This window comes from Tupaia chinensis, unplaced genomic scaffold (assembly GCF_000334495.1).
Source record: "Tupaia chinensis unplaced genomic scaffold, TupChi_1.0 Scaffold000001_1, whole genome shotgun sequence".
Lineage (NCBI taxonomy): Eukaryota > Metazoa > Chordata > Mammalia > Scandentia > Tupaiidae > Tupaia > Tupaia belangeri.
Window position 1 is genome coordinate 113,366 of NW_006159427.1, and position 13,001 is coordinate 126,366.

The window sequence follows — 13,001 nt, forward strand, 5'->3', positions numbered from 1 at the left end:
ATCTGGCCCAGGAGTGATCCCACACTCCACCTTGTCCTTAGTGAATACTCCTGTCCTCCTGGGGAGGTGTTTGCTTGCCTAACATCACATGAGTGTACCTTTGCCTAACTCTCTGAATGGCAATGACAGCCAAGGCTATCTTCTGCTGCCTACTGGGGTTGCTGCTGAGTACTCACAATGTGCTATCACTTTTCAGGGATTCCAGAGACACAGCAGTGGCAGCAGTGACACACAGACCCTTTGTGGAGGAGCTCAGAGATCTTTACCCCACCATTCCCGAAGTGCTCCTTCCCCTTGGAAAAGATCTGGGGCTGGATTTCTGGGAGGGTTCTGCCAGAGATACACAACAGATAGGAGATACATATGAGGGTTATTGGAAGGAAGTGTCTTACGTGATTGCGGGCCTGATTAAACATGGAATCCACAGGCAGCTAATGAGGAGGGCAGACTGGGATTCTCAGGCATGAAGCAAAGCTGCTATCCACAAGTGACTTTCTTCTTCCTTAAAGCCTCAGCTCAGGGGAGGAAATGCTAGGTAAGCACAGTCCACATCTTTATAATTTAGCAGTTACCTTGGTAGAAATTTAGAAATTGCACATACAAGGGGGGGGAGCTCTCCAAAAAGTTCATGTAAAATGTGTGTTTTTAAAAAAGTATGCATGGGTTTCAAAAAAAAAATTTTTGGACCAAAAAAACCTCATACTTCAGTTTTATTTCTCTATGGACTTTTTGAAGTTTTCTTGTACTAGTTGCCACAGATTCTTAACTAATACTACCTGAGGCCAAAATATTTTAAAAAGTGGGTACAGAGATACTAAAATTTTTCCTTGAAAACAAGAAACATCACACCAGCAGGTGGTGTGGTGGTTAAGGTGTTGGATCTCATATGGCCTACTGCAGTTTCTGACTGGTGGCTTGAAAATCATGGTGGGGCCAGTGGTTAAGGTGTTGGACTCCCACAAAGTCAACCATGGTTCGAGTCCTAGACCTGGCGGCTTGAAACTCATGCCGAGTACGTGTGTGCATGTGTGCCCAAAATCCCAAGAGGAGAATGGAGGAGAAGGGATTGTGGCATGGCCATACCCCTGGGGGGGGGTGATTTTTCACTTTGTTTCCTGTCTCTCTCTGTCTCTCCAGTGAGCACATGTGCCTTATAGCAAAAATCTCTCTGGAAAAAAAAAAAAAAGAAAGAAAATCATGACAGATAAGTGTATGCATGTTGAAAATTCCATTTCATGCTGAAAAGAGAGTGAAGGAGAAGGGACTGCAGTATGGCTATTCTCTTTCTCATGTCCCCCCAACCCCCACCAAACTGAATCATTTCAAGTTACAGTCCCTTTATAAATGGGTTTGAGTAGCCAACTCCACTTGTAACCGTGATGTTCCTTTCAGATAACCACACCAAGATACTAAAAACCACATTCAAAAGGTGGGATAATAAATAAAATCAAGAGAGGCCGTGGGGTTGGAACAGCTTCAGTAAAAAGAATGAAAGAAATCTTGCTTCCAGATGGAAGATCAAAGATCACTGTGGAAGATACGGGTCCCCAGGAACTGCCACGATTCACACAGCAATCCGGCGTAGTTTTACGGGACCAGAGAATTCAAGGATTTGACATGGACATGAGATAATCAAGATGTGCGGTTTTAAAAAGTTAATTTTTTTTTGAGAGGTTTTTGCTATAGGGCATGTGTGCTTGCCAGAAAGACAGAGAGAGACAGAGAGACAGAAAGCGAGAAATCACCCCCCAGGGAAGATGGCCACGCTGCAATCCCTTCTCCTCCATTCTCCTCTCGGGATCTTGGGCACGCACGCACATGCGCCTGGTGTGAGTTTAAGCCACTGGGTCCGGGACTCGAGCTGTGGTCGACTACATGGAATTGCAGCAACATAGGCATTACGCCAATGCTGGTCCCTTAAAAAGGTAATTTTTCCACATGAGAGAGAGAGAGAGAGACAGACAGACAGACAGGAGACAGATAGGCAGTCCTCCCAACAGGGTCCTGACATCACAATCCACCCCTAGCTTCAGCTAGCCCTGGATCATAGGCATCCACACCCAGGGAGGCCTCCGGGAATGCACTGACATCTCTCTCATGTAGATCTGCCTCACAGAGAGCATATGCTTACCAGAGAGAGAGAGGAAAAATGAGAGAGTGCACCCCTCCCATGGGGAACGGTCACACTACAATCCTTTCTTCCTCTCTCTCCTTTTGGGATTTTGGGTGTGTGCATGCATACACACGCCCACACCCATACACACATCCACATACAGTCCAGCGTTTCTCAAACCACTTGGTCCGGGACTTGAACTGCAGTCGATCATGTGGACTCTGGCTGCCTTAACCACCATGCCACCGGCTAGCCTGCAGAGTGTCACTACTACATCTTAGAGACTTTATCACTATTCTGAAGATCTTGAAGACAGGGAATCCTACTGGAGCAAATCTATGGAGTAGTAACATACTCAAGGAATAAAGAGTACCGGGCAAAGGGAGAGAGCTGACCTACCTGCTTTCTAGACTTTAGGGGGTTTTTCTTTCTTTTCTTAAACAAAAGACAATAAACCCCAAACCCAAGTACCTGTCATCCTGATTTGAAAACCAAGGAGCCCTAAAGGCAGTCATTCATCACTATAGATAAATTGATGACAGTTTTATTAAAAAGCATAATTCAGTCCTAAAATGTGTCAAGGTTTTAATGTTCAGTTTTGTTAGCGTTTTCCAAACTTCACTCTATCACATCACGGACAAGGAAAAACATGAAGGAATTGTAGCTGAAGCCCCTGGTTTTGCAGAGAGTACTTTGTGATTCTAAAATCAGGCCCTCTATTTCAGGGATCAGTTAACTCTTTCTGTAAAGGTCTAGATAGTAAATGTTTCAGGCTTCGTGGGCTGTAAGGTTGTCGTCACCTCTCTAACTATGCCACGGTAGCTTGAAAGCAGCCATCGAAAACAGTAAATATGTAAGTGTGGCTGTGTTCCAATCAAACTTTATTTACAATCAAAGTCATTCAGTGGGTTGGATTGGGCCCTCAGGGTGTGATGTGCTGACTCCTGCTCTCACCAATAAGAAGCCACATGAGAGTACATATACCACAAGAGTACAGAAAAAAGGGGGTGGGAGAATGAGAGCACAATTACAAAGAAGTATTTAAAATAAGCCATCAGTGGGAAGGCTAGCCATTTAAAATAAACAGAGGACGGATGCCTCATTGGTCTCTGGGTCCCCTCACTGTGAGTGCTCTTCACTATGCAGATTGTCTAAAGATACCAACTGAGAATAATGAGAACGTAGACCAGCAAAGGCTGGCCAGAGGCTGACCAAGGCTGTGGAGGGGACCTCTAGGCAGAGGAATTCAAAATGCCCTTGGGGAAGAATGGTTTTTATGTTTTTAATATAGCAATCTCCACATTATGTGATAGAGGTGGAATGAAATGTCATTTAAGAAGATGGGACAGAGGAAGAGATGGGGCCGATTATTTTGAGAGCTAGAAGGGATACCATGTACGGCAGTCACCAGAATCTCTGATTTTGTGCTGATTAAAAATTCTTAGAGGGTCATAATTGCACTCTTAGGTATTTATTCCAAGGGTGGGAAAACCCTGTCATAAAAACTTGCGCATCCATGTTTATTGCAATATTATTTGCGATTTGCTAGGGCATGGAATCAACTCAAATGTCCAAAAACAGAAGAGTGGATTGAAAAAATGTGGCATATGTGCTCTATGGAATACAATTCAGCCACAAACAAACAAACAAACAAACAAACATATGAAACCCTGGCATTGATACAAAGTGGATGAATACGAAAGGCTTCATGCTAAGCGAATCAAGTCGGACCATGAAAGACAGACTTTGGATGTCCCCACTTAATACATCCTACATATGGAATGTCTGTGCTTTACAGCAGGAACAGAGACTGGAAGGTTTAACAGCAGGGAAGGCAACTGTGGATAGTAGAGATGGGGGGGTAACAGGGAGTGGGTAGTAGAAGGAGGGAGTAGAACAGGGAAAAATAAACCAATACATTTAATTGACACAAAAATGAAAACTTATTTGATGATAATGTGTAGGATAATGTCTGTCTTGACAGATATACACTGTATTCATGCTGGGAAAAAATATGTTTTGTATACTGTAATGATGTATGGTGATTAAATGTAAAAATCAATCAATAAATAAAAATCCCTAGAGGGCTGACCCTGAGGCTTAGTGTTCAAGGGAGTTGGATTCCATGTGGCCAATTGTGTAGTTCAAGTCCCGGACCTAGAGGCTTGAAAAACATGCTGGGGGTGTGTGGTGTGGGCCCAGAGCCCCAGAAGGATGGAGAAGTGGAGAAAGAATGGCAGTGTGACCATGTCCCATGGAGGGGTGCTTTCTCTCCTCCCCCACCCCTCTGTATGTCTCCATCTCTCTCTGACAAGTGCATGTACCCTCTGACAATTAAAAAAGCATTTCTAGAAGGGCTGGCTGCAGTGATGCTGAGAGCTGTCAGACACCACTGAAGCTGCGTTCTAGAGCTGAGGTCTGTTCTACCTGTGGCCTCACTGCTCCACGTACACACTCCGTACAGCACACTGCGCCGCAGTCCCGGGGCTCTGCACCGACCGCTTACCCACCACCGCCCAAGGTGCTGCACTAAGGATTCATGCTTCATGCCAGCTTTTGTCCTCCTATGAGCTAGAACCACGAAATTTTCTGGGGTTACTATGAATTCGACCCCAGAAATGAAAACCAAAAAGAGGAGAAAATGAATACAGTCAAGCTATCTACAAAGAAAACTGAATTAAAGGTTCATATGGATCACAATCAATTCTGCAATAACGGATTTTATGTATTTTGAGTTCACTGTCCTAGGCAAAATAATGCAACAGAAACTACAGAGCTCACAGGCAAAAGGGGATGAGGGATCCCCAAAACTTCACCAGTTACACACAATAAAAAAAGGAACTCCGTGAAAACAGTAGCACAATTTAAACATGCTAAGCGATAAGGAAATACATACATACCACAGAAAATAGGGCAGGTTATCTTAAGAGAGACTGGCTGTGCCTGTGGCAGGGGGCATCAGAAGGGTTTTAGCTCTTGAGTGATTATATAGTGGAAGAAGGGAGGTGACGTGATGTCAGGTGTAAAGGCCCAACTCCAGGTATAGACAAGCGTGACTGATCCCACACAGTGGACTGAGGTCTGGTCCATGTCTGAGGTACGTTGGTCTGTGTGTGCAGCTCAGTTGGGTGCACTTTTCTGTGTGTACTTAACTGTTCCTCACACGCCAAATGGCACAGCAATGTGAAATGAGCATGACATGCAAATTATTTCCTAACATACCTAGTAGTGGCATTAGAACAAATACACGTTTTCTTCCTTTTTTCAGGTTTTTGCCATAGGGTGCATGTGCTTGCTAGAGAGAGAGACAGAGAGAGCGAAAGGAAGAAATCACCCTCTAGGGGGGATGGCTGTGCCGCAATCCCTTTCTCCTCCATTCTCTTCTTGAGATTTTGAGCACGCACACACAAACGCCGGGTGTGATTCTCAAGTCACACATTTGGGACTCGAACTGTGGTTGGCCATGTGGGAGTCTAGCACCTTAAGCACTATGCCACCTGCTGGCCCCAAATACACATTTTCAAAACAAGTGCTGGAGCAGAACAGTGTTTGTTAACTAATGATGTGGAAGACCTTACAAAAATTCTTCTATCTACTGATGGTATTACCAATGATGTTTCAAAAAATGCAGACACACAAGAACTAAGGTCGATCCAAACTAAAATGATACGAACTTACAGGACAAAAATAAGACATTTTTTTTCCCTCTGTCCCTCTTGCTGGAAGTTAATTTTGTCATGAACATTTCTATGCTTTATTGATAAAACAGTTCACAGACTGAAGGCAAGACTCTAGAAACAGAAAAAGATTCACTTTCACTTCTTCAAGGGTTAGCTAAAAATAAACTCAGTACTGCGTATTTAAAATTTGTTTGCAACAGAGAGAAACACGAGTGAGACAGAGGAGCCAAGGATTCACTTTGTGAGTCAAAGTGCTTTATTTCGTAAAGCCCGGCTCATGACTGGAGTGTACGGTTAGCACGAGGAGATACAAGGCAAACGTTTTCACTCTGTCCAGAGCTTCTCAACAGAAACAAAGACAGAAACAGCTCGTGACAAAAATAAAGCATTTTGTAAACTTCTAAAAGCATACACAGATTGGCCACAGAGGAAAGAAGGAATGACTGGAATAATGCACACGTTCCTTCTCCTTACTTCAGGGTCTCACTCTTGCAGTCTGAGGACGAAGACACAAGAGAACTTCAGAACCTGAAACTGATCCAATGCCAGAATGAATGGAAGTGGATGGGAGGATCCAAATCACAGTATTGATTATTTTAAATACAGAAAATACAGATTTGTACAACTATGTTACAGTGGTGTTATCATCCGCTGTTGATAACCAAATCTGTAAAGTCATCAGACGTCCTAGGGTTGGCGTTGCTGAGGCCTCCCGACACCATAGGGCATGCCCACACCCGCTGAGCGTGGCGACCATCCGGCCAGCCCTGAAGTAAAGTTACTGAGAAAGGCAGGATGGCGGGCGGATTTGCAGAGCTGTAAGTAATTACCGAAGAGTAGCTTTTTCTTTCCCTTTTCTAGAACTGCCTACAGAAACCATCTCATGTTTTAAACACAATTTCAAAGGCACGGCTTGCGCACAGCGTATAAGTTGATAACCTAAGTGAGCCTAAGATTTTAGCTTGACGCCTTTCCAAAAATGCAGGAGAGCTGGTAGGTAGGTACATGGTCAATGTTGGAAATTTATAACTTGATTAAATGCAATCAGCACAGTTTAGGGCAATGAACTTACATAACCAGATTCAGGTTAAATCTCCTAAAAACATCAGTAAGTTGGTAAATGTATTGGGGGGGGTGGATCAAACACTCCTTTTCCTTTTATTGTAAAGGACTGCCTAGAAGACTTTGAATAAAACATTCACTTGAACACATACCTGCAGGATACATCTCAAACTATGACAAACACACGTCACCTACACCGTGAATGACTTTACATGTAAACTTCAGAAATCACACGCTGTACATTAAATTTTGAAGATTCAAAAATTTCCCTGTTTTCCTAATAATGTAAACAGTAAAACTGAAGGTTTCAGGTAAGGGCTAATTCATTACATAATATTGCTGAGTAAGCAGGGATCCAACAGAAACATCTTATAATTCAGATTTGCGTTCACTGACAGGAGAATTCAGAGTTTTAACGCTTTGCTTATTTTCCCACTACAGGGGAGAGAGATGCCATTGCCCCAAACTATGCACATTTCAGGTCAGCTTTATTTGTATTTTTAGAGCATTAATTCCTACACTGCAACAGAAGGGTGTAACAATGAAGAGACTCCAGGCGAGGAAAGAGAGGCAAGCAGTTTTCCTGCACGCATGGGCTGTGGTGAAGATGTAGACAGAGTCACTGGGGCGTCCGCTTCTTGTCAGAGGAGGAGTGGTTGCTCCGGGACACTGGGGGTCCTGACGCTGGTGGGGACAGGATCCAGAACCGGTGCACGCGGAGAAGTCAGCATTCTTCTGTCTAGCGTTGGGGGCCTGGGTTACAACGATTAAGGAGTGTCTGCGTGCGGGGTAGAAGTGTGACATTTGTAGTTAAGTTTATTTTCCTCTCTTCTTCTTCATCATCAGTATTATTATCATTATTATTATCTTCATTATTATTATGAATACTGTCTTGTCATCTTTCAACTAAAAATAAAAAAAAAAAACATAATAAACTGATCCACAGTTTATTGCGTGGTGTCGACGTGGTTGGTCTGACATGCACGTCCTCCTCTCCCCCCACATATGCTCATTCATTCGTTCACTCATTCAGCCGCAGCTGGAATCAGAGGGTTTTTGTTGTAACACATTCTGACCGAAGCTGATCCGTTTTAATTAATTAATTATTTTAAAATGCGGGCACGCACAGACGCACGCACACACACGCACACAGAAGTACACACACGCGCGTCAGAAATAGCTAAATGATGGTGGGAAATATCAAGTAGCTGTTAAAGCGATAAGCCCCCAAATCAGTCATCTTGGCCTGAAGATGTAAACAAGGAGGTTTGCTTCCTGCAAGACGAGTGCTTCATTGAGTTTGGTTTTCACTTTTCCTATACCGAAGCCACCTCTGTCCTTCCCACGCTCACGTCTGTCCGAGGCTTCGCGGGAGGTTACGTCAAGATGTGGCCAATAAAGTCCAAAAAGCGCTTTGAATACTGTTCTGGGTTCACGGTTGAGATCTCCGCTCCAGCCTGGGCAGTTGTAAAGGACAGGAATGTTGATTATCATACTTATAACTGCTCACAATTACTACAGAATATTTACAGCTATTTCCAATTACAGTGGAATACTCAGCCAGTAGTTTTCAGCCCTGCAGCCTCTGCTCTTAAAACACAACTCAAAATATCTTGGCTCTCTCGGCTGAGGAACTGGGGCTCTTAGGAACAAGTATCTGATTGAGGCAAAGGGTGGCATGAACATCGGGGACTACTGTCACACGGGCTGTGACTGCTGCCAATTAAACACATCAAATCATCACTTTGGGGATGTTTCTAGCAACCGTCATGGAATCTGTGTGACCTATGTTCAGAAGCCCTGGGGACAACACTTTCAAGGGAGGCAGCCTGGAGACAACTTGGAGATGACGAAAATATAAACATTTAGCGAGAGGAAAATGACAGTAACAGAAGGACTGTGATGATTTTTCAGGACCCTCTTAGTTTATGATGAGGTAGACATGTCAGTGTTCAGAAACAGAGGTGGTGAGGGGTCACTCCAGCAGCCATGGGCTCTTGGACAACTGTCCCAGGCAGAGGTGACACTGCCCGGGCTCCTTCCTGGTGGTACCAGGACCAAGCCAGACATGCTGCTGGTTGCATCTTCCAGGGGGCAGCACTGGCTTTCCTCGGCAGCAGGGCACAGGGGTGCCACTGTTTCCCCATCACAGAGACCTGCAGCGTGGGGTGGCCTGGCCCCTGGCAGAAAGCCCCTAGGGATTCTCTATTAACAGAACCACGGTGCTGGCCAGCACACCCGAGGTAGTGACTAGAGTTTCCTGAGCAGCAAAGGGAAGACCAGAATTTTGCTGTCACCAGTGCTATTTTTAGATACTGGAGTTCATAGGGAATTTGCAATTTCCAGGCCTGGCTGCCGGGGTCTCCACGGAGGTGTGTGTGCCTCGAAGGCAGAGAACGGTCTCAACAGCAGCTCGGTATAGCATTCCTTTGCTAAGGGATGGAGGGACATCCCATTCTTGCAAACTGTCCATGGTTTTAGGCTGTGTGGAGCTGAACTGGTAACTCAGTGGGGAGATGAACATGGAGTCATTCTGGTCACAGGGCACACCAATCTCTATGGTGCCCAGCACAGGAACCAGCACTCGGAAAACAGTTGCCCAGTGTCTGGCCTAGTCACCTCAGTGTCCCCATGAGACCCCATCAATGAGGCATCAGGACCCCCTTATCAGCTGAGGGAACTGAAAGTCCAAGGGTGTTTCCTCAAGGTCACACAGTGGAGAGTGAGACGGGTTGATCCCTGGTTCTCAAGCTGCTGTGAGAATCTCCACGGGGCGACGTGAAGACACTGCCCTCTATCTCCTAAGCTGGACCCAGGATCAGGGAAAGGGGTGGGCATTGGGCACAATCGGAGTTTATTTACTTTGTGATTGGGCAAGTGCATTACACTGGAGAGGCACAGAGAGAGAGAGGGAAAGAAAGTGAAAGGCATCCCCCGCAGGGAGGATGGCCACATCACAATCCCTTCTCCTCCAATCTCCTCTTGGGATTGGAGCATGCACGCGCACCGCCTGGTATGTTTTTTTAAGTCACTGGTCCAGGACTTGAACTTTGCAGTTGGCCATGTGGGATCAGGCTGCCTTAACTGCCATACCGTCAGCAGGCCCATGATCAGAGTTTAAAAATGGCACCCAGATGGGACCAGCAGGTGGCATAATGGCTGTATCACTGGACTCTCATGTAGTTGACCATGGTTCAAGTCCCAGACCCAGTGGCTTAAAACTCATGCATGGTGCACCTGTGTGCATGTCCAAAATCCTGAGAGGAGAATGGAGAAGGGATTATTGCATGGCCATCCTTCCTGGAAGGTGATTTCTCCCTGTCTATCTCTGTGTCTCTCTGGTGGACGCACATGCCCTATAGCAAAAATCTCTTAAAAAAAAAAAAGTACCCAGAAGTTTCTGACCCCAGTTTGGGCAAGGAGGCCAGTGCACGCTCACAGCAGGACCCTCACACACACTCCCTATCCTCTGACCCCTCATTGGCAAATGTGCCTGCAGTATTTCTTTGGCAAGTGGAATATGGTTCTAGGCCGGTTCCTTTCTGTAATGACAGCCTGTCTGATTTCAAAGTAGAGAAGAAGAGCCTTTCATTGAGTCTGTGGGTGCTGCCGTTACCTGGTCAGCTCTATAGCCTGCTAGTGGCACCTCTCTTTCCAGCGTTAACACCGGGAGAGTCAAAACGGACCTTTCCACACAGGCGTACAATGGGTTTTGTACGAGTGAGGAAGACCAGCTGGGCCTGTGGGGTTGCCTGGCAGCAGCAGGGAGGGTACACACACAGACTGGCATCGGCAAGGTCCTGGGGAGGAACTCCGCCTCTCCCAGGTCTTAGTGATGGAGCCTGGCAAGTCACCCCATAAGCCATCTTTCTCAGTGTCTTCCACGGGATGAAAGGGGATCCTCTCGGACCTCCCTCGCAGGCTCTCGTGGGTGCCAACAAACTAACATGAGCCTAGAACAGCGACACTGCCAGGCAAGCACGACACAAGAGAGGAATTAATACGCAGAACTTTGATCCTGTGCTCAGTGTTTCCACAACAGGAAAGAACACAATTCCCTGAGAGAAAATGAAATCCTGAGCCACTTGGAAGTGTTTTAAACAGAGACTAGCGCTTCAGTTCTGAACAGCTCCTATTAAAACCCTTGGCCATCTTCAGCACTTTTATATCTCTGGAACATTTCCAAGCCAAAAAAAAGAAAAAGAAAAAAAAAGAAAAACCCCTGTATAATATTCTAGTGCTGCCCTTGGTTATTGATGTCCTCGGGGTACAAAGAAGAGCCGTGGCCGGGTTTAAATGATTCACTGGGAGCCACAGGGGATGCGCAGGGACTGGTGGCAGCCTGTGTACCCTGCACTCAGAACGTGACCCCCTCCAGCGGGGAACAAGAATCCCTAAGGGACTTGGCATGGCTCCGTGGAAAGGAGTGCCCTGTGTTACAGATGGCACCCAGGGTCCAGGAGCGAGGCAGGCAGAAACACCCCCCCACCCCAAGGTACTTACGCCATGCTTGACTGTCTTCGCAGCGTGGGCGGCCTTCTTTTTTGCATCATAGTGCGTGAGAATGTCAATGATGGCCATGAAGTACACCTCCTTCCTGGGCGAGTCTGCAAGGGGGTGAGAGCAACAGCTGTGGACGATGGCAACACCTGGCCGAGAATGAGCTGCCGGGGAGGGAGGGAGACTGCAGCAGGAGGGAGTCCCCAGAGTGGGGCTGTTGCAGCTCAGAACAAACTCAGTGGAACACCGGCGTGTCCCTACGCCATGGTAGCTTGACCCCGCACCAGCCCTCTTTCAACTTCAAAAATAACAAATATCCCAAACATCGTAACCCCAGGGTACTGGCAGTAGAGAGGTCCCAGGGTGGGATTAAGGGGTTTTATTTTTTGGTAATCTGCATTTATTTTAATGGTGGCATCTTACTTTGGTGTAAATTAGAATGCTATTTTAAAAAATACTCTATGAAGGAGGGAGAACTAACTGTGCTCATTAATCCTTTTCTGTTATTAGATGAAATATTCATAATGAATCCTCATGGATATAGTATCAGAATGGAATATATCACCTCAAATATCTACTACCTACGTATTTCCAAACATATGGATGCTGTTTCAACAATGCAAGTACACGTGACTGTATCTCATTTTCTGCGTCAAAGAAACAATTTTGGTGAGCCAAATGAAAGCAGAGCATAAAACATAACTCAGACTCACTTGCTGACAGGCCACTTGAGAGTAAAGAAAATGATGAACCACGCTTTGTACTACACAAAGAACTGACCTCTTTAGTCTTATCAGTAAAACATTTGTCTTCGTGGATAAGAAGCTAAGGTAGAATGTAATACTCCTTCAAATATCAATCACCTCAATATCGAGGATTAAGTGAGGCCTGACCCTACAGACCCCTCAGTGTGGGAGGATGGCAGAGGACAGAGCGGCAAGTCGGATTCCCTGCCACATTGGGCCTGGCCTCTGCACCGAGAAGGAAAGAACCATTGGTGATGACACGCCTGCCCTGCAAGATGGCCATGCAAGAGCCACAGCTAGACCTGTGTCTAGCTCAGGCAAGTTTCATATGGTTTTGATTTAGATAAAAAGAGAAGACAGCTAAGAAAAAAACCTTTTAGGGACCAGTAGATGGACTCATATCTGGCTGACCACGGTGAGTGTTAGGCCCAGAGGTTTGAAACTCGCACTGGGTGCAAGTGCGTGTGTGCCCAAAATCCTGAGAGGAGAATGGAGGAGAAGGGATTGTGGCATGGCCAACCTGTCAGGGTGGTGATTTCTCACTTTCGGTCTCTCTGAGCAAGTACACGCTCCCTAGAGCAAGAATCTTAAAAAAAAGAAAAAGTTTCAAAAACATTTCTTAAGTATATTATCTCTCTTCATATACGTGTGTGTATTGCATACCTGTGTTGCATATATAAAATAGTTTATGGTTTGCTCTATTCCTTTGGCATCACAAAACTCAGGGATCTAATCCGTTTTTTAAAGACATTTTTGCTATAGTGTGCGTGTGCTTGTGAGAGAGAGACAGAAAGCAAGAAATCACCCCCAAGGAGGAATGGTCATGCTGCAATCTCTTCTCCACTCTCCCCTTGGGACCTTGGGCACGTATGTAAATACACCCGGCCTGAGCTTTTATTT

The 13,001-nt window shown here is 45.6% G+C and overlaps 1 protein-coding gene across 1 annotated transcript in view; it reads right to left on the minus strand.

Moving 5' to 3' along the window:
* Positions 1 to 6,026: 6,026 nt before the first annotated feature.
* The window catches only part of PIP4K2A (phosphatidylinositol-5-phosphate 4-kinase type 2 alpha), a 228,954-nt gene continuing 221,979 nt past the window's right edge, over positions 6,027 to 13,001 (minus strand). Inside the window, exons 9-10 of the mRNA XM_006139709.1 lie at positions 11,359 to 11,462; positions 6,027 to 8,312 (exon numbers count right to left, since the gene is read on the minus strand). Of these exons, the coding sequence (XP_006139771.1) occupies positions 8,232 to 8,312; positions 11,359 to 11,462 (185 nt within the window). The 3' untranslated portion in view covers positions 6,027 to 8,231. The remainder of the gene's footprint in view (positions 8,313 to 11,358; positions 11,463 to 13,001) is intronic.